The sequence below is a fragment of the Sebastes fasciatus genome, chromosome 13 (genome assembly GCF_043250625.1).
Source record: "Sebastes fasciatus isolate fSebFas1 chromosome 13, fSebFas1.pri, whole genome shotgun sequence".
Taxonomy (NCBI): Eukaryota; Metazoa; Chordata; class Actinopteri; order Perciformes; family Sebastidae; genus Sebastes; species Sebastes fasciatus.
The window spans coordinates 29,155,792-29,175,719 of record NC_133807.1 but is presented as its reverse complement, the minus strand read 5'-3'; the positions used below and the strand labels follow the sequence as shown (position 1 = coordinate 29,175,719).

Sequence of the window (19,928 nt, the reverse complement as noted above, 5' to 3'; positions counted from 1 at the left end):
ATTTAAAGACCTAATTATACAAAACAAGCCCAGAGGCACGTCCTTGTATTCAGCCACAGAACACAAAAGGAAATATACAGTCAGTTTCCACTTGATTACGGGTACACCTGTAAAATCTAACGCAATCCAATACAACCAGCCATAAATTAATAAAATAAATAATACCTTTACAAAGATAATATTAATTATTAATTGAACTATATGTTTATTATTGGGACTGTAGTCTGCAGTGTTGTTGAACTGGACTACATTATATTGAGGTGTTTCTTATGTGTTGCCCATCCTATTCACAAATGTGAGGTTGGAGGAATATTAGACATTTCTATATGTTCACCACCACTAACTTAGACCTCAGTAATAAACAGTACAGTTGAATTAACACCTGACAGTTTTAACACATTGTAATCTAAGTAAATGAAAAATTAGTGGAAGATCTGTTGTATTGGATGGCTAATAAAGTGGCCAGGGAATCTATATATATTAGACTCACATTAGATTAACTCCATATGATATCTGAAATAAAAAACAGTGAGCTATGTTTATGACAGTAATGCAGGACTGATGGATCACTGATGGATCTCAACGGTAAGCCAAAGTTCAAACATCACACAGAGAGGACAAATAACTTTCATATGGGGGGAAGAAAATACTTTTTATTACAAGATAAATCTAAACCTGACAAGGTCATGTCAACATAATTGACAATTCATAAACCCACAAGGTTTTTATAATACATTTGGCATAGAATCAAACTCTCCATCCATCCATCTTCAACCGGAGAATCAAACTCTGAAATGTTAAATTAATTTACTAAATGATAATACAAACACTTTACAATCTTTGTAGATCTTCTGATATTCAAGCTTCGACCAAGCACCAATTTCAGTCTGTGGTTCAGGACTCAACGAATCGTAACAAGGTTCCTGACGTCGTAGGTATGCTGGGAAGAAAACAGAATTTATTCAGTAAATGAAGATGCAACAAACTGGAGGATTCCCCAAGAGCCCAAGAGGAGTCACAAGTTATAAAGCAACAGTTGCCTTGAGTTGAGATTTTGCAAACATAGCTTTTACTTTATCATGTCATGATTATGGGGATCAAGTTGGCTGTTTTTTTTTGTGATTAAATTTTATTTATTTTCAAGATATGCATTGGAATGTTTTGCAATAAAGGAAATAGTTTGCTGTTTCTGAAGGTTTTGACAACGACAAGCACATATTTGTAACACCTGAGAGCCAGCTTCTAGCCTGAGGGTTGTTAAACCCCTCAATTACTGAACGGAGAGGATCATAAACGGGAGAGCAGCTGCATAAAGTACCTGTCCTTTTCATTTGACAGCTGGGTAAACTGACTCACTGCTAAACCTCAAATTAAAAATCAACTCGTCAGAATCGACAGCATGCAACTCGTATACAAACAAATGTTACCTCTCCACCAGCTCTGCACCAACAATGTCATGGATGTGGTATTTCATGTGGAATTTCACGTGTGACGTTGTTCGCCGTTCCTCGAGCTCTGCCTTTAAGACTTCGCTATATTTGGCCTTCTTCACCATGCCGAGCACGGCTTTACGACCTGACAGGAAGAGCAGTAAGGTGGTTAGAAAACAAACAGTCCTCCAATTAGCAAGGCATTGTCAAAAATCTTGTAAAATGAGAAATTTGCATGTGACATCTGTAAAGTACTGTTGAGACTTCCTGTTTTTTCGTAACACCCACCTTGTATAAAGTACTTGGTGAATTTGCCAGAGTTGGGAATGGAAAGCCACCAGCTGCCAGCGTCCCTCACAGTCAGGACCCCTGACTTAACCAGCTGCCTGGAGGGTGAGAAAATAAAGTATGTGCTGATCTTTGAAAGTGTATTTTCACACACTCTAAACGTAAAAAAAGCAAGTCCCAAACACATGAGAAGACACTTATTAAAGCCATTTAGGTGCTCGGTGTGAAGTTTTACAATGACTCATTTTGGAAGTAAACACAACATGAGATAGATAACGGAGTCTTTCATACGTTATCTCAGAGTCTGTGAAGAGGAACTCCTTGAGCATCTTGTCTTTGCTGAAGCTCAGCTCTTTGCAAGGAGACGACAATTTCTCTAAAAACTTCTCCACTGACGCTAGTGTCGCTCTGCCTTCCTCTGCTGCCAGCACTTTGGCCTTGTAATCTGTAGCAAAAACCAGCCCGAAAGCGTCCTCATCAAACCCCAGCTGGAACATCAGCAGTTCTCCTTGTTCCCGCAGTTTATTCTGTGGACCACAGGGAGGAAAGTGGGTTGTGTTTTCACATTTAGATGGAGACACACATGACCTTTCTGACACTAAATTGCAATCTTACCAGCTCCTTGTCCACCAAAGTCTTGTCATTGTGTATGCTGTAGAGTTGGTGCTGAAGAACAATTTGAGGTAAGGCGTCATTGAAGAGCTTCCTGGGGAACAGTGTCATGAGGTACTCGAGGGTGGATCTGATGTCAGTCGGTCCTTTTAGGAGAAGCAATAAATGGAAAGTGAATTTTACATGCTTTAACGGGAAGATTGTAGTTAGCTTTTTAGCAGTCAAACCTACCATCTCCATTACTGACAGCTCCAAACTTCTGTGTGTCTTTTCTTATTTTCTTCACCTTGAAAGTGTCTGAAATCAGAGCCCGTTTTCTGTTCATACCTGGAGGAAAAAAATGTGGTAGAGAAATCATGACTTGCAGAATAAACCTGTTCCTACGCTGGATCTTGGCCAATAGATCAAAGGTCAGCTCAAGGGCGACCACAGCCTCATCATGGTAAGTGTTATTGTTAGTTTTTACCTTTGTGATCTATAGTCTCTAATCGAGCCACCTCTAACTACAACTTTCTTACAATTTTTAGGTTGAAAAAGTCAAAAATGGGATTTTGTATCTCATATTTTTGACCGGAGTCGTTGAGACTTAGAAATAATAAAAACAATATTTTTTTATAATAATAAACTATTTATAGAGCACTTATCAACACAGTATCTTATCTTCTTAGTATCTTATCGTTGTGACTTACTATCTCAAAATTAAGACTTAGTATTTCATAATTTTAACTTGAAAAGTGAAGATTTGGACTTAATTATGACTTAGTATCTCGTGCTTTGAACTTAGAAATTTTAAAACTTTGACTTAATTTCAACCTAAGTCCAAAAAATTTTAATTTTAAAAAGTCAAAAATGTGATTTTGTATCTCATATTTTTGACCTGAGTCGTTAAGACTTAGTAATAACAAAAACAATATTTTTATAATAATAAACTTTATTTATAGAGCACTTATCAAAACAAAGTACCAAGTGCTTCACAGAGGGAATGAAAAAATACATGAATAGCCAGATTAAAATGATAAACAAGAAATTATATCAATAAAATAAACTCAGATAAAATCAGGATATGCTTTCTGATAAAAGGTATGTTTTTTTATTTAGTTTTAAAATGCTTTTCCATAATTTTGACTTAAAAGGCCAAATTTCTGACATATTTCTGACTTACAGTGAGTGTTTTTATTTTATTATTATTAAAATGATAAACAAGAAATTAAATCAAACTCAGATAGCAGCTCAGATAAAATACAATAAAACCCAGACAGCTGCTTTTCTCCTGCAGACACAACTGAAATACACAGACAGACCCAATGTCAGATTTGTATCTGGGCAGGGAAATAGTTATACTAGCTATGTAATACATCACCATGACTTGCAAACAGTTGCTGAAAGAAACAGTTAAGTCAACCCCTTAGTTCTGCTTTTGTGAGACACTGACCTTTTCTGAGTCATAATTGTGTCATCATTTAGTTAGTTATATCACCGGAAGAAACTTATTTCCCCTTTTAAAGACACCAGCTACCAGCTAGTTAATATTTTAACCCAAATTATAGCTCTAAGAATAAACTCAGAGTGTCATATTGACTTTGTAAAACACATTTTGATGAGACAAACACAATCTTGTTAGCCAAGCTAACCCAGCTAAAGCTACTCTGTGTGTCCACTGAACACATAAGCACATATTAGACAAGGCAAACTAGTTGAAACACTTACTTGGTCGCTGCTAAAAGCAAAACAATATCGGTATTCACATCGCTTTGGTCCCATTCAAAACCAACACGTGTTCACAGCTCCAACAGACAACTTTAAAAAAAGAGTCATCTTAACACTGGTCTTTAGTAGTGATGGGAATTCCGGCTCTTTTCAGTGAGCCAGATCATTTGGCTCAGCTCACCAAGAAGAGCCGGTTCTTTCGGTTCCCAAACGGCTCTTCGTTTTACTTCACTTCTGCCTTTTAAAATCCATCCAAATTTAGCGCTGTTTTGACCTATAATTAGTGTGTGTGCACATATATCACTTAAAGGGACTGTTTGTAACTTTCAGAATGTCTTGTTAACAGTGACACCTGTGGCCGTTAAGTCAACGAAAGTCAGCGCCGGGCTCGCGCTTGTGCTCGCTCTACATAGACATGAACGAGCATCGCTCAAAACAGTGAGGCAACACACGTCAGCTAAAACCACAATATCACTCTATATTTCAGCTGCTTGGCAGTAATTTTAGCTGACCAGACGAAGGCCTCTCCATGAATCACTGCTGATCCTAGTGTTGGCTTTTCCTGCTTCAGCCTCCGACCGCGGCCAGAGGGAACAGGGGAGACACCGGAGTTTTGGTCGCAGACGATAACGTTTCTCGCTGCGGATCCCCGTCACTTCACAAGACACGGGAAACCTCTGTTGGTCTGGAGGAGCTGCAGCAGTTATTTCTGCACAAACTTCCACTGTACATTCACTAGATATTCTCAGAGCTACTAACTTTCTGCATTGTGGAGTGTGTGAGCGCATGCACGTGAGGTGGAGCGAGCCGAGTGAAGGCAGGCAGGCAGAGGAGCAGAGCTTTGGAGACCAAAGCTACGGTCTCCCCCGCGTCTTCTGGCCACATTCGGGGGGCTGGAGCAGGAAGAGTTGACACTGTTTAACAGACGTGCTTCACTAGATAGAACTTTTTTGGTGCTTCCTTGTAGTTTGTGTTGGAGTCTGAACCTGAACAGCGTAGGCACACGCGAGCGCGCATGGGAAACCGACCCGGTAAATTTATACCTGTAAGAAGTTACAAACAGTCCCTTTAAGTAAAGAAAAAAAAAACGGCTTTCGGACGGGAGCCGGCTCTTATCGTTCACTTAAAACAGCCGGCTCAAAGAACCGGCTCGTTCGTGTCCAACACATCACTAGTCTTTACCGGAAGTGACGCGACTACCACCACCTAGCGGATTGGAGGAGAAACTGCGTATGCGGAAGTAGCGTTGAGTTTGGTTGTTAGCCTCGTTAGCCTAGCTTGTTGTGCTAGTTAGCTACCCAGCTATAGCGAGGCGAATACAGTTAAATATTCTGTATTCTCTTGTTTTGTGTTGATTAGAAACGATACTACAACATGGTCGTTATCTCACAAAGTCCTGTTTATTATTGTGAGTGACTGGAAATTGACAAAACGAAACGTTAGCTTTAAGCTAAACGTTAGCTTTAGCTGTTAGCTATTGTTGTTGTTGTGAATGCTGATAAGGTACGTTAGCTTCTCATTTAACGTTATTACGATATTTAGCTAACAGGTTACAGGTTATTTAGTTTTAGTAGTAGTAAAGCCGTTTTTATAACACACATTTCCAAAGCAAACTTCACAAAATAAGCTGTTTATTGGGAAACCTTTATTAACATAACATACAGCAGGCATGCACATAAGCACACAAACACCTGCATGTTTACATTATCATCACACATACATACACACAGTATTATTATTATTATTTACACAGATCACAATGTGCTCAATTGGGATAAGTTAAATCAAATAAACTTAGTTGATTCCATGCAAGAATGGATTCATAATAGAGTATAAACTAGTATGCTATGAGCATCTATTATGTTCAATATGAGGCATACAGTTCTATATTCACAATGCACAAACAGTGGGTAGGGTCTTGTGTTAGCATAAAACAGTTATTGCACTTGTAGCAGTATTAAAAAAAGGTAGTAGTAGGAAAGCAGTTTTTATAACGCACATTGCCAAAGCAAACTACACAAAATAGCTCTTTTTTGGAAACCTTTATTAATAATAAAGTAATAACATACAGCAGGTATGCACATAAACACACGTCTGTTTATTCAATGCATTCAAGACAAACACCTGCATGTTTACATTATGAATATGTCTGCATTCACATACATACTCACAATATTATTATTATTATTTACAAAGATCAGGATGTGCTCAATTGGGATATGTTAAATAAAATAAACTTTGTTGATTCCATGCAAGAATAGATTCATAATAGAGTTAGATAAGTATAAACTAGTATGCTATGAGTATCTATTATGTTCAATATGAGGCATACAAAATACATTTATATATTCACAAATAGTGGGTAGGGTCTTGTGTTAGCATAAAACAGTTATTGCACTTGTAGCAGAATTAAAAAAGGTAGTAGTAGTTAAGCAGTTTTTATAACGCACATTGTCAAAGCAAACTACACAAAAATAGCTATTTTTGGAAACCTTTATTGACCCTAACGCATACAGCAGGAATGCACTTAAACACACGTCTGTTTATTCAATGCATTCAAGACAAACACCTGCATGTTTACATTATGAATATGTCTGCATTCACATACATACTCACAATATTATTATTATTATTTACACAGATCACGATGTGCTCAATTGGGATAAGTTAAATAAAATAAATGTTGTTGATTCCATGCAAGAATAGATTCATAATAGAGTTACATAAGTATAAATTAGTATGATATGAGCATCTATTATGTTCAATAGGAGACATACAAAATAAAGCTCTATATTCAAAATGCATAAATAGTGGGTAGGGTAGCATAAAACAGTTATTGCACTTGTAGCAGCATACATTTTTGTGGAAAATATGAAAAAATCATCAATGCCATCAGTTTGTTTCATTGCTCTTTTCTCCACCAGATAGCAATGGACCAGCACAGATCCCACAATCCCAACTCCTTTTCTCAAAACCGCCAGTCAGCACACAAAAGAAATGGAGATGACAGTGGAAGAAGTCACTGGGAGAGTAAGCGCTCTGGACCAAACCACCAGCAGCAGCAGCAGTCTTCGGGGCAAAACCCACTCAGCTCTCGGGGTTTGAGCATCAGAAGGGAGCTGTATGAAAGAGACTTTCCAGTGTACAAACAGCCTGTCGAAGTGGGATGTTTTTCCCTTGACTCTGAGCGTAGATTCTTTAATGACAGCAGGCAGTTGAGATACTATGTGGAACCTGACAAACATCCTAATTTTGACCTGAAGGATGGATACAAGGACCGCTATATAAAGAATCAGGCCAATGGGAAGGAGAAGCTTGACCACATGCTACGCTGGATCTTGGCCAATAGATCAAAGGTCAGCTCAAGGGCGACCACAGCCTCATCGGGGTAAGTGTTATTGTTAGTTTTTACCCCTTGTGATATATAGTCTCTAACCAACCACCTCTAACTACAACTTCCCTGTTGGACAAATATTCTTTGATCTTCCCAGTGCTTTAGATGTCGATTTTGTGACATGGCGTGGTCATCTGACCAAGCTGCTGACAACTCCCTATGAGACACGGGAGGGCTGGTTGCTGGCGGTTACCAAGTTCAGGGGCACGCTTTACATCAGTGAAGTGGAAACAGAAGCTGCTCGAAGGGACCGAGAGAACCGCACCGAGAGACTTGAAGAGATGATGTACGGGGGATACAAGTTTGAGCAATACACATGTGCAGGTAGGTAGAGTATTAGCTGCTGTTTTCTTATCAGTTATTGATTACTGATCAGTCATCCTATTGATTAACCACCTTACATCGGCTCAGATATGACAATTCACAAGCATCACAATAAAAACATTTTGTTTTATATTGAATCATTCTATGGAAGCTTATTTCTGCCAGGAAAGGAAAACAACAGGTGAAATGTTCTTGATAAGAAAATAAAAGTACTCATGGTATTTCAAAACAATAAGATACTGAGTCATCACTTTATGATCCCGTCAAAAAATGTGACTTTCAAAGAGATAGTAAGAAAGTCAGTATTTTTTATGTAGTATATAAAAACAATAATTTTTATAATAATAAACTTTATTTAAAGAGCACTTATCAAAACAAAGTACCAAGTGCTTCACAGAGAGAAAATAAAATAAAATACCAAAGTGAATGATAAAATACATGAATAGCATGATTAAAATGATAAACAAGAAATTAAATCAAACTCAGATAGTAGCTCAGATAAAATCAGGATATGCTTTCCGTTAAAAGTATGTTATTTTTATTTAGTTTTAAAATGCTTTTCCATAATTTTGACTTAAAAGGCCATATTTCTGACTTACAGTGAGTGTTTTTATTTTTAAATTTGTATCAGTTTTTTTCTTTTCCTGGCAGAAATTCATACATACAGTCTATCTCATTTTAATACATTTGACACACAAATGATATACCCAAATCCACCCAAAATATAAAAAAGCACATAGCACACATAAGCACATATATAAAAAGATAACGCTTCACCTTTGTCCATCCCTGTAGATACCGTCCACAGCTTACCTGACCCAGGCGGAGTGGTTAACACTAATGAGGCCTTCTGCACTGTGGTGCAAACGCGGCTCGCAGATCACAGACTCCTGTTCTCCGGTGAGGTGGACTGCCGGGATAAAGATCCCAACGCTCCGGCTCCTCCTGCATGCTACGTGGAGCTGAAGACCTCTGCGGAGATCTGCACCCCCAAACAGCGCAGCAACTTCCACAGGTACATGAGGAAACAGCAAAAAAAATCACATAATTCACTTTTTCATGTCATGTTGTTTATTGGATGTTTGGTTTTACCTACTCTAAGCTCTTTTAATCCTCATTTTGATGCTCCTCAGGTTCAAACTGCTGAAGTGGTGGGCCCAGTCTTTTCTCCCCGGAGTCCCTCGTGTTGTGGCAGGTTTCCGGGATCACGAAGGAAGGATTGTGACCGTGGACACTTTTCCCATCTCTAAGATTTCACAGCTAATCAAGGTACAGTTAAGTTGTTTTCAGTGATTAACAACCAGGTGGCAACCTTCGGGTCTGAGAAGTGAAGCCAAGATCCTTAAACTTGCATTCTTTCTAATAGCCAGCAGGTGGCGACTCCTCTGGTTGCTAAAAGAAGTCTGATTGTATAAAAGTCTATGAGAAAATGAGCCTACTTCTCACTTGATTTATTACCTCAGTAAACATTGTAAACATGAGTTTATGGTCTCAATCACTAGTTTCAAGTCTTCTTCAATACAGCATGATGTTTATTTAGTAAATTATGGTCCCATTTAGAGTCAAATGGACCACAAAGCAGGGGATGCTCTAGGGCGTGGCTACCTTATGACTGACAGGTCTCTACCACGGCGTTGTCCGGTCTGGGAGTTGTCCGTGTTTTCGTCTTACAGCGTCAACCCTTTCACAGTGTGTTTCAGTTCATGAAAGTTAATTATAACCTTTTTGGTTCCCTAAAATGTTTTATTCAGCGTTCGGTTGTACTTAGTTCCACCCGCTTGGGGGTGACATCATGGTGACGACGTCCACTTCTTATATATGTCTATGTGTAACGAATGGTCATCAGAAATGTATCTAAACATTGAGAAATCTATTTTGATCTTTTTTTTCAAATAAAAATGTATTGGATGTGATTAAATAAAAGATTAACTCAAAAATATGTTTCTGTCTTGGACAGAGTGAACAAAACTGCTGGAAACCAACAGTCTGTATGAATTTTTGCGCTGACTTCCTGTCTTTTGTGAAGCGTTTCGCTACTGAAGACAATCCAGGGTGAGTTGCAATGACAGACTACGTTTTTAAGTAAAGTAAAGTACATTTTAAGTAAATATATTTTATGAATCATTATTGTTGTCCCTTCCAGTGTGGTGTACCTGTTCTCCTGCGAGCCCCACAGAGATGTGACCTACTCCGTCCACAAGGACTCCGAGTATACATTCCTCCCAAAATGGTATGTGGATGGGATGACCAGTAGTCAAGACTCACGCCATTAGCCCAGAGCCCAACCAACTCAACTCATCTGTGACAGTTAATTCAGACCTCCAATGGAGGATTGTTGACCAAAATACATTGGAGTTTAATGTTTATACAGTTTTAGAGTCTCTGGGTGGATCTGAGTGAACTGATTTTGTGTCACTGATCGCAACCACATGTTCCTCTGGTATTCGTTTTCTTTTATTTGTTCAGCATTTAAAACGGAACCATAATTTTTCATCTTGCATGTGTTGAATTTAAGTAAAACAGTTAATATGCACTGATGTCAATATTGTTCCTCAGACTTTATTATAACAATAATTCAAACCCACAAGACAGTGGTATGTTAATTGAAACAAAATTAGAAACAATATTTGTTAAAAAAGATTGTGATGTAAATAAACAAAGATGACTTCAAGTAAGTATTGCATCCGAAGTTACAAGTTTTTTTTTCATGTAAACTGTTAAGACAAAACATTTCATTTATGAAGAAGACCGTTATTAATATGGTGTAGTCTAGTTGCTATTACAGCACTGCCTTCGCTGTTGTTTTATGACAAATAGTGACACATTCACCAGCTTTTGGACACCTGACTTGTTCAGAGCTTTCTGCTTTTTCACACACTTTCTGTCTCCAGATTTTCATTTAAATTTTCTGCCTTACCTTACCAGACATTTATTGCCTCACTCTTTGCCATTTCTTTTTCATAAACACCTTTGTGTGAAAGCTACATTTTAATCCCCCAACTTGAAATATACATTTATTTGATATTATGAATTTAAAAAGAAACATAAATTACCTGTAATTAATTTTGTAGCTGGTATATAGTTCACTCATTGCACATATATGGGGGGTGTGTGTGTGTGTGTGTGACAGCAAAAAGGTCTGAAACTTAATATTTAGTAAATAATGTCTATTTTTTGGTAAATTGACAGTATCCTCACACCTTGCAACTAGGCTACACCACTGGCACTAATTAATACAGTAAACAGTCAAAAGGATGTTATCTCCTAAATGTGATGTTACAAAGTGATACTGAGAGCAGCACCTCGTGTAATGATTAAAACTCACGTTAACAAATGAAACAACCAGTTCAACAGCGGCAAAAGGAGTGAATCAACTTTATAAATGGTTTCAAGGTGAAAGGCAGCAAAAAACTTCAATTCATCAAATCAGAGAAAGAGCCTTGTGATACACAAATAGTGTAAATTACTGCAAACCCTGAATACTAACTACTACTACTACTAACAGGACACTGAGATAAGTAACAGAAGACACCTGCGTGACAAAATGTTCTTACGAACCAATAAAATCATGAGTAGACGGTTAAGTACGTTGTGGGTTCGTGTAAATCATCAACAGTCATCACAGCATTTATATCAGTTCATAGTTCAGTTATTCAGATACAATTTAGAGGCACTTAGCTCCTACTGCAGTACTGGTACACATGCGAGTTTGACTCTCAAACAGTGTTGTTAAGCCCTCATTCCCATTTATATTAAATTCATTTTTACGTAATATATAATAATTGTTAAAATCAAAACATAGGTGGAAAAAGTAGGTGCAGATTTTACACACAAGTCTATAAATATGAGGTTATTGTTATTACTGCTAATATGTGTGTGACGACATCTAAAGTCGGCACAGGAATTTCATGAAGTTTCTCTCAAACTCAGTTAAATTCACATTTAAAACACAAGACGGAGTGTTTGAGGAATGGTCCAGTAGCTTAGCTTATCTTATTGGTAGTAGTTGAGGAAAAGTTTTGGAAATGCGCTTATTCGCTTTTATAGCAGAGGTTTCGATGAGCGGACTCGTGTTTGTGACTGTTAAATATGAAGCTAAAGCAGTTGGCTAATTTAGCTTAGCATAAAGACTGGAGACGGGTAAACTGTCTAGCTGGAGGTAACAAAATCCAGCTACCAGCACCTCTAAAGCTCACTTATTTACATGTTGTATCTTTGGAGTTTAAAACCGACAAATCAACATTCTACGGGGCAAACTATTTCTTTGTCCGGACCGGTATATTTCCTGGATGAGTGGTATCAATCTTCTCATCTCAACTCTAACGGCGAATAAGCGTATTTCCCCTAATGCCATATGATGTCAACTTTTCCTTAACGAAATACTGTGATGCTTTTCCCAACTAGTTTTAAAATCTCAGCTGGTGAGATTACTTAGATCAGTCTGCACAATGGAACAAATGGAGTTAAAGGTTTAGAAAGAGAGGGTATTATAAGTATCACACCCAGCTCTGGTTGTGTTTGCGAGTGTGGGAATCTGTGGCCCCAAAAAGGCACCAATCCTCTATCTTATTACAACAGTTATGTGACTTAAACAACTCCGGGCATCAACATATCATCGGTGGGCATTGATAAAACCTACTGACGAGGAGTGTACTACTAACGCAGTACTGTATTCAAGTAGGTGTTTGGTCACTGCTTCAGTTTCTTGTTCAGGCCCATGACTTTGAAGGTAGCAGCGGTGATCTTCTCGTACACAACGAACATGAGGGCGGCCGTCAGTACCGTCTGTAGCAGCTTGGCCTCCAGGCCTTTGTACAAACCAAAGAAACCAAACCTCCTGTAACAAAGGGAGCAGATGTGTATTAATGATGAGCTACTATAACATCCTCTGTGTCGGTGTATTTGTGTTTGTAGCTGCACTCACTTGATTCTGTCCATTAGCAGGGAGAAAATGCTGGAGAGGCTTCCAATCGCACCGCCCTTACCGTCACCTTTGTACTGGCCGAACTGATGAGAAAGCATTGATAAATAATCTCAGGGTTGGAAATTAACTTTTTTGTCCACCTGTTTTACCATTGCTTTTTTGGCTGGTGAGTGAAGAACATCTAGCAGCATTTTGCTGTTGGCTGGTGCTAATTTCCAATCCTACAGATACTGTGTGGTTTCCAATATATAGTGATTACAAAGGGCTTCATTAAAAAAATATAGTGAACTTTAATGCATAGATTTTCTATATTTTTACATATAATGTTTTTCCCAATTAAGTCTGAATGCTTTATTATTCTCTTGCCATCAAAAGATTTTATGACAATATAGATATAACAATAAAAAAAATATATAGAATATCAGCAGGCTTATCCTCGAACAGTGGCTAATGTGTGAAAAAAGTAAACAAATGGTTGAAATTTTTCTATAACTTTTAAAGTATTATTTACCCTCAGGATGGCCTGAACTGTCTGAAGAGGAAATGTTGCGGTGGTAGCAATGGCCTTGGCAACGGCTCCAATGAGAAAGATCTCAGCTGAGGATATCTGTGGTAGGAGACAAAGATTTAACCCGTAATACTCAGAACCTCAGACGACAAACAGAAACCAGAACACTTCCGAAGCCAAAATCGTGTCCCCATTTCCTCCAGGTTCTACATGTGAATGCAGAATCTGTTTATTGAGATTATGAAAACATAAACCAAACAGTGGATCATAACTAGCCAAAATGACTGGCTTATTACACACACAAGTCATTTTTAGCCATGCTAGGAGCATGGCTTTAGGGACGGAAATGTTGGTCTGTCAGTGGTCAAAATTTAAATTTATTTGAAATCAATGATGAATTTTTACAAAAATATTTTAAATTGTTGGTCTTTCCAACCGAAAGACTGAAGACAGAAGACGTTTTGTTTAATATTGAATCAGATTCTTTATCCTCTTAAGCATGATGTTCCCCTTCCATGAGAGGATGCTTGTGTTCACTTGATACGTACATTCATCTGCTTCAGAGTTTGATGTTTGCAAACATTTTCTTAATATGATTATTTATTGACTTTGGAAACATCATGCATTTAGAAAGAACATTTTGTGGCCTACATTTTAAAGTTAAAAGCATCAATGCTTTGTGCTCTTGTAAACAATTTCGTAGCACACTGCTGTAAAGGAAAGGGGTGCGCTGGATTTATAACACAAGACAAAACGAGAGCATCATTGAGGAAAGGACAATAGTCGTTTTATGTCCATCATCTTTGTTTCATAATTGTTGGAAGTCAAACACGTAATTGAAATTCGATTAATTGCACAGCTCTAAGTCAACCCAGTCGAACAGGAGTCGAGGCTGATAGATCAGCTTTGGGAATAAAGTATTCTACATAAACGTGTCTTTATTGTGTCCCCTCACCTTCTTCCCTCCCTTGCCTGCCCTCCTCTTCATGGCCTCATAAATCATGAACTGTACAGCCGGGTTGAGGACGAGGATGAGAGAGGGCAGGGTGCCGTTCCACAGAGTTCCCACACCCTCGTTGGCTATGATCTGTGAGAAAGCATCTGAGAGGGAAACACGGCAGGGTTTACTACTTTTGTTACTACTAGTAACAAAACAAAACAACATGTCTGAACTGTTAAACTATAAGAAAGATATCACACACCAAAGATGCCTCTGTACTGGGTCTGCTGGATGTCCTCGTTCCTGAACTTTGCTCCCTGCAGCTTCAGTCGAGTGTTGACCACCCACATGGGAGTGGTCAGGATCACATTCACCACCCCTGCATGAACAACAGACCGTTTCCTGAATCGTTCTTAATAAAAGGTACCACATGGAGTTTTTGACCTCCAGTAGCTCTATGGAGCAGCGCTTATGAGTGGCGATATTAGCTTGGACTCTAAGAAACCGTGACGGACATTTTTCACAATTTTCTTACATTTTATTGACCAAACCTTTCGTTGATTTCTCAAAAAAAATAATCATCAGATTAATCAATAATGAAAATACTTGATAGTTGCAGCCCTAATGTTAACAATACAGGTTGAAAAACAATTATTTTAATGTTCTGAGGAAGGAAAAACTTGTCAACATGTAAATATAACTTATTTTTGTACCAGATGGTTTCCATCAGGTCATTAAGTAAGGGATAATGTACAGCGAGCCGGTCATTGTTGTGAAATAAACCCAGACAGGGCGATGCAAAAACGGGATTCTTTCACAACAATGACCCGCTGGTTGTACATTATCCCGCTTATCACACGGCTACTTACTTAAGTAATCAATAATTTGACACAAAAAGGGTCCGCCAGAGTCCGACATCAGAGCTGGGCCCATAGCAACGGTCTGATATACATAGCAACGGTCTAATATAAAGAAGTAACAGACCGTAGAATGCCGTGATTGACCAATCAGAATCAAGTATTCAACAAAGCCGTGTGATAATAATTATTAGTAGGGGAGAGTGGGGTAAGATGAGCCAATTTTTATTTATGCTGTCCTCGAGGTTAGGAAAAATGAGACAGAAGCAGAATGAAAACTTGAACCTTAAATTCAGAATCTCTCCTATCAAATGAAATGATCAGCATGCATCAATCACAAAGCTGTCTGGAAAAAATGACCTTCCCAAAAAAAGTGCTCCTGTGGCTCAACTTGCCCCAGGTAAGGGGTAAGTTGATCCATCGTGGGGTAAACTGAACATCTGAGTTTTTAAGTTTAAACCTCAGCATAAGTGTGTTAACAAACAGTTTCACAGTTATGAACTTGTGAGAACAAACCACCTGTGAGTTTCAAGACCATTGAACAATCAAAATATCATTCAATATTCGACAATATTCCAGTCGTCAAGGTTGCAGTGAAATATGAACTGTTGCTCCCTCCTTGCAGTTCCTCCAGCCTTTTGAGGTTGAGGTAGCTCCTTCAGCACATCACTCAGTGGAAAAGATGCCTCATCCTTTTCCTTGAATACAAAGGTGGGCTTCTCACGTCAAGTGTTCCCCCGGATTCTTCTGAGAAATCTTGCACTCACTTCGTTGCCCCTCCAGGCTCTCAACCAAGCCAATGTAATGGTAGCTTCTGCCTTTGGATGCAAAGTTTACTATGACAAAGTCACCAACTGACAGATCTGAGATGTCTGATTCACTTCTCTCATCATTAGAACTCTCATGCTCAGAAGTGTCATCAAATGGGATGGCATCACACTCTCCTCAGAACTGCTGTACGCTGTGATTTTCGTCTTGGTCTTTGGTTTGACCTAGGCCTACCTGCTAAACCCTGCTCTTTCCAGTTGTTGGGGACAGGAAGGTTGTTCTTTCTGCCAATTCCAATGCCAGTTCACAGCATTTCTATGGAGTAAGGCCATGGAACTGTTCAGCCAGCTTCTTGATATGGTCTGCAAGCTCCTTCTCTACCTCCTCTGTGAGGACCCTCTTTGCCTCTGCTGTTCCACTATAACCAACTGTTTTAACTTCCCTTATCTCCCTCTTCTATAAAGGTTAACACATACAAAAATCAAACCAAGTTGTGTAACACTCAACAGTAATACCATTTTATACATCAGAGAATTAATTTGGTTAATTTATGGTGGGGTAAGTTGAGCCAGTGGCTCGGAATAATAGTAGAATATTAGTGAGCCAGTGGCTCAACTTACCCCATAGCCTTTGGCTCACTTTGCCCCATAGCTACCATTTTGGAAAAAATGGCCCAGTTTAGCAATTCAGGCTAATCTTTAGCGAAGGGATTAACATGGTGTTATATCTTAGTAAATCACCAACATGTATCATATATTTTTTTAGACCTGGATAAATTTGCTTTGACCTAACAGTCATTATTCCTGACATGCAGAAAATTTACTTTGACTGGGAAAAAACTGTTTTTGGTGTAAAAAAGTACTTACTACTTCTCCCATGTGCTTGACTTCATCACAGCAAGATAGAAATGATGGGTACTTCCTGAATTTATGGTCACATGACAAAACATAATCACAGTTGCCAAGATACAGGGGGTGGGTCAACTTACCCACTGGCTCATTTTACCCCACTCTCCCCTACGTATGTTTACCTGATACGACCCCCATGAGCAGGTCTTTGCTGGGTCTGGACTGCCCTGGACCAGATGCCGCCGCCAGCTTCTTCAGCGTGTTGAAGGTGTAGAAGTAGACGAAGTTGGAGCAGCAGAGGCTGGAGATGACCGGTAACCAGCCTCTGTACAGAGACTGACTGGGAGAAGTGGTGGAGAATCAGACTTAGAAAACCAGCAAATATTCACACTGGAAAAGCAGGAACCAGAGAATATTTAGCATTTTGATTATAAAATTTAAAACATTGTTGCAGATTACTTTGTTGTTGATCCACTAATTGACAAATTGACTGTTTCAACTCTAGTTCAGACAGACTTTACTGATCATAAGTCAAACCAAAAAGCTTCTATTAAGAACAAAACGAGTCATAACTTGGTATAAGTTTAACTAAACACAAAACTCTACTTACAGGCCTTCTTCCTTTGCTATCTCAGCCAGGATGACGGGGGTAGAGTTAGACTTTCTCTTCTCATCCACTGAAAAGCAAACACAAGAGTAAAGTCAGTAAACAGGTTCCCCTGAACTCGATGAATATATTAGGACAACTCCACCTAGATGATTTAACTGCCGTTTTCTGTGTCTCTGAAAAGTATTAATAAATGCATTAATACACACATTTAAAAAATAAATGCAAAAACAAATTAATTTAAAAAATAATAAAATAAATACAAGGGAAAATTTGAGTATTAGGGCCACATTGAGATTTCGAAAATAAAGTCATAATATTATGAGAATAAAGTCATAATATTATAAAGTAGTAATTTTACGTGTTATTTAATTTTTTTCTCGTAACGTTATGACTATTCTTTTAATATTACAACTTTTTTCTCGTTAAGTTTTGACTTTATTCTCGTAATATTACGACTTTTTTCTCGTAAAGTTATGACTTTATTCTCGTGATATAACTTTTTTCTCGTAAAGTTATGACTTTATTCTTGTAAAGTTTTGACTTTATTCTCGTAATATTATGACTTTATTCTGTAAATCTCAGATGTTTTTTCCCTCAATGTGGCCCTAATACTCCGTAGTTCATTTGCACTTTGGCCCTCACTGCATTAGACTTATATACTATACACTTAGACTATAAACTGTGTTACCTTCTTCACAATGCTCAATTGTTTTGCAGCTCCAGACAGATTTTTTTCGCTCTTTTGATAGTGAAGGTTGCTGACCCCTGCTCTAGAGCAATACACTGAATTAATGGACTATTCCTTTACATGCAGTTATGTGGTCACTGCATAATAAAGTGTGAAAGCCTTCACACTAGTTCACCTCTGTGTAGAGTTGCTGCTATCAGGTAACCTCTGTCCAAGATGATAAGACCTCCAACTCACCCTGCAGTCTGCTTTTAGCTGTGTCCAGAGGGAAGAAGACGCTCATCGCTGTCACACTCCCCTAAAACACAATGCATTGTAATGAAACACAAACAAAAAGGCTCTCCACATTTTCAGTTCAGTAGTTGTTTCTTCAAGCATGCAACACAAAGCTAACTTAAGATGTGTCTTTATTGCACTTGTATCTCTGCTCACCATTGCACCTGCCACAGCATGAACCAGCGTCTCGTAAGACAGCAGGCCGACAGCCGAGCCACCGTTGTCGGACATCTCTGCAGCTCTGCAGCCACTCCCACCGGTCAGAGACACAAACACCGGAGAGGGACCGAGGAGGGATCCGAGGAGAGGTAGCTGGTGGTCGGGCTGGTTTCTCTAGCTGTTTGAGGGGGTGAAACTACAGAAACTAACACAGCTCTGACTCCATGGTTGTGTTTACCAGCTTAGAGGCAGCCAGAGAGAGAAAGCTGGAGAGGAAAGAGTCGAGGATTGTTTCCTCCCCAGTCTCCATTCATTGGTTAAAACCGTTAAACCGGTTGGTTGACAACTTCTTCTTTTTCTTCTTCTTCCTCTGTTGGTCATAAAGACGCACTACTGCTACCTACTGAGTGGAGGGTGTAGCAGTGGATTAAAAAAACAAACATGAAATAACAGAAATAATCCATAATAAAATACACTTTTTGGACCACAATAGAAATATAAAAATATAAAAATACAAAAAAACATATAAATCGGCTACAATGAGATTGGCGTTTTTTGTAATTTTTTAAGCTTGCTTGCTGACGTTTAATGCAGGTGTTTTACAGTGTGCAGTTGTAGTTTTACTTAAATAAAGGATCTGTATACTTCCACCACCACTGTTTTTAACATATCTAATTATATATAGATATATGTATTATATATTTATTTATTTATGTTTTAACATTGTGGGGCAAATAAAGCCAGAGTATTTTTAAAAATTAATAGAAATAATTTTAGTATATAATAGTTTTACTTCAATAAAGGATCTGTATACTTCCAACACAACTATTTTTAACATATCTAATTGTGGGGCAAACGAAACCAGAGTATTTAAAAAAAATAAAAAAATAGAAAGAATAGATAAATAAAATTAAACTATAATTATTTATTTTTTAACATTCCGGGGCAAACAAAGCAAGAGTATTTTTTTTAAAAATGAATAGAAATAAAAGATGAATAATATTAAACAAAGATTGGCTAAAATAAAACTTGAATATTATATTATTTTTCTTTTTAACATATCCAATTGTAATGCCGTATTTAAATAGTTCAGTCAGTCCTCTTTCTTTCTGAAGTTTTTCCCAATTATTATCTCATTAAATATCGAACTTGAAATCAGTAAAATCTTGATTTCTTTAGAAAGCTGTGTACCATGTTATTTTTAGTATTTTATATTTTATTTTCAAGAGCCTGCAGGGAACCATGAGTACTTTCTGTTATTACATTTTCTATTCAGATATTTTACTCAAGCAAAAGTAGTAATCAAAGATAGAATGTAACTAAATACATTTACTCATGTATTGTCCTTAGTTTTGAGGTATTTGTACTGTGTGTTTTCGATTCCACTAAATTTATTTCACAGCTATAGTTACAAGTAACTTTGCAAGAATTTGACATTAATGTTATACAAATGATCATCTTATAACATATGACACATATATACCAAAACAGTGTATTAAAAAAATTAAAATTAGCTTCAACTTTATCAAGTACAGGTGCTGGTTACGGTTTTGGATAAATAACAATAATCCAATGATATCATGAACATAAAAATA

General features: G+C 37.9%; 3 protein-coding genes across 4 annotated transcripts; 1 reads left to right on the top strand and 2 right to left on the bottom strand.

The window, feature by feature from the left end:
* Positions 1-626: 626 nt before the first annotated feature.
* LOC141781181 (inactive serine/threonine-protein kinase 19-like) lies at positions 627-4,194 on the bottom strand. Its single transcript, XM_074656743.1, has 7 exons — positions 4,038-4,194; positions 2,562-2,657; positions 2,334-2,476; positions 2,010-2,245; positions 1,719-1,816; positions 1,428-1,575; positions 627-940 (listed from the first exon to the last, which is right to left on the bottom strand). Exons 2-7 carry the CDS (start codon positions 2,653-2,655, stop codon positions 895-897), a joined length of 765 nt encoding a protein of 254 aa, XP_074512844.1. The 5' UTR covers positions 2,656-2,657; positions 4,038-4,194; the 3' UTR covers positions 627-894.
* Positions 4,195-5,248: 1,054 nt separating this feature from the next.
* dxo (decapping exoribonuclease) lies at positions 5,249-10,430 on the top strand. Of its 2 annotated transcripts, none has more exons than XM_074656739.1 (7): positions 5,249-5,540; positions 6,966-7,425; positions 7,529-7,755; positions 8,551-8,770; positions 8,889-9,024; positions 9,713-9,807; positions 9,899-10,430. In XM_074656739.1, exons 2-7 carry the CDS (start codon positions 6,968-6,970, stop codon positions 10,026-10,028), a joined length of 1,266 nt encoding a protein of 421 aa, XP_074512840.1. In that variant the 5' UTR covers positions 5,249-5,540; positions 6,966-6,967; the 3' UTR covers positions 10,029-10,430. The 2 variants fall into 2 exon arrangements, with proteins under 2 accessions (XP_074512840.1, XP_074512839.1); XM_074656738.1 differs by having other exon boundaries at positions 6,962-7,425.
* slc25a17l (solute carrier family 25 member 17-like) lies at positions 10,293-18,596 on the bottom strand. Its single transcript, XM_074656741.1, has 9 exons — positions 18,331-18,596; positions 18,136-18,196; positions 17,211-17,277; positions 16,783-16,940; positions 14,390-14,506; positions 14,143-14,288; positions 13,191-13,286; positions 12,680-12,762; positions 10,293-12,592 (listed from the first exon to the last, which is right to left on the bottom strand). Exons 1-9 carry the CDS (start codon positions 18,403-18,405, stop codon positions 12,445-12,447), a joined length of 951 nt encoding a protein of 316 aa, XP_074512842.1. The 5' UTR covers positions 18,406-18,596; the 3' UTR covers positions 10,293-12,444.
* Positions 18,597-19,928: the final 1,332 nt, after the last annotated feature.

Excerpts from the sequence above, each read along its gene's own strand:
- LOC141781181 (XM_074656743.1), bottom strand. The coding sequence starts at position 2,655 with ATGAACAGAAAACGGGCTCTGATTTCAGACACTTTCAAGGTGAAGAAA. Across the intron at positions 1,817-2,009 it reads TTCACAGACTCTGAGATAAC|GCAGCTGGTTAAGTCAGGGG; the intron begins GTATGAAAGACT and ends CTCACCCTCCAG. Across the intron at positions 941-1,427 it reads GGTGCAGAGCTGGTGGAGAG|CATACCTACGACGTCAGGAA; the intron begins GTAACATTTGTT and ends TTTTCTTCCCAG.
- dxo (XM_074656739.1), top strand. The coding sequence starts at position 6,968 with ATGGACCAGCACAGATCCCACAATCCCAACTCCTTTTCTCAAAACCGC. Across the intron at positions 9,025-9,712 it reads AGATTTCACAGCTAATCAAG|AGTGAACAAAACTGCTGGAA; the intron begins GTACAGTTAAGT and ends TGTCTTGGACAG. Across the intron at positions 9,808-9,898 it reads GCTACTGAAGACAATCCAGG|TGTGGTGTACCTGTTCTCCT; the intron begins GTGAGTTGCAAT and ends TGTCCCTTCCAG.
- slc25a17l (XM_074656741.1), bottom strand. The coding sequence starts at position 18,405 with ATGTCCGACAACGGTGGCTCGGCTGTCGGCCTGCTGTCTTACGAGACG. Across the intron at positions 14,289-14,389 it reads CCAGTACAGAGGCATCTTTG|ATGCTTTCTCACAGATCATA; the intron begins GTGTGTGATATC and ends TTTCCCTCTCAG. Across the intron at positions 12,593-12,679 it reads CTGCTAATGGACAGAATCAA|GAGGTTTGGTTTCTTTGGTT; the intron begins GTGAGTGCAGCT and ends CCTTTGTTACAG.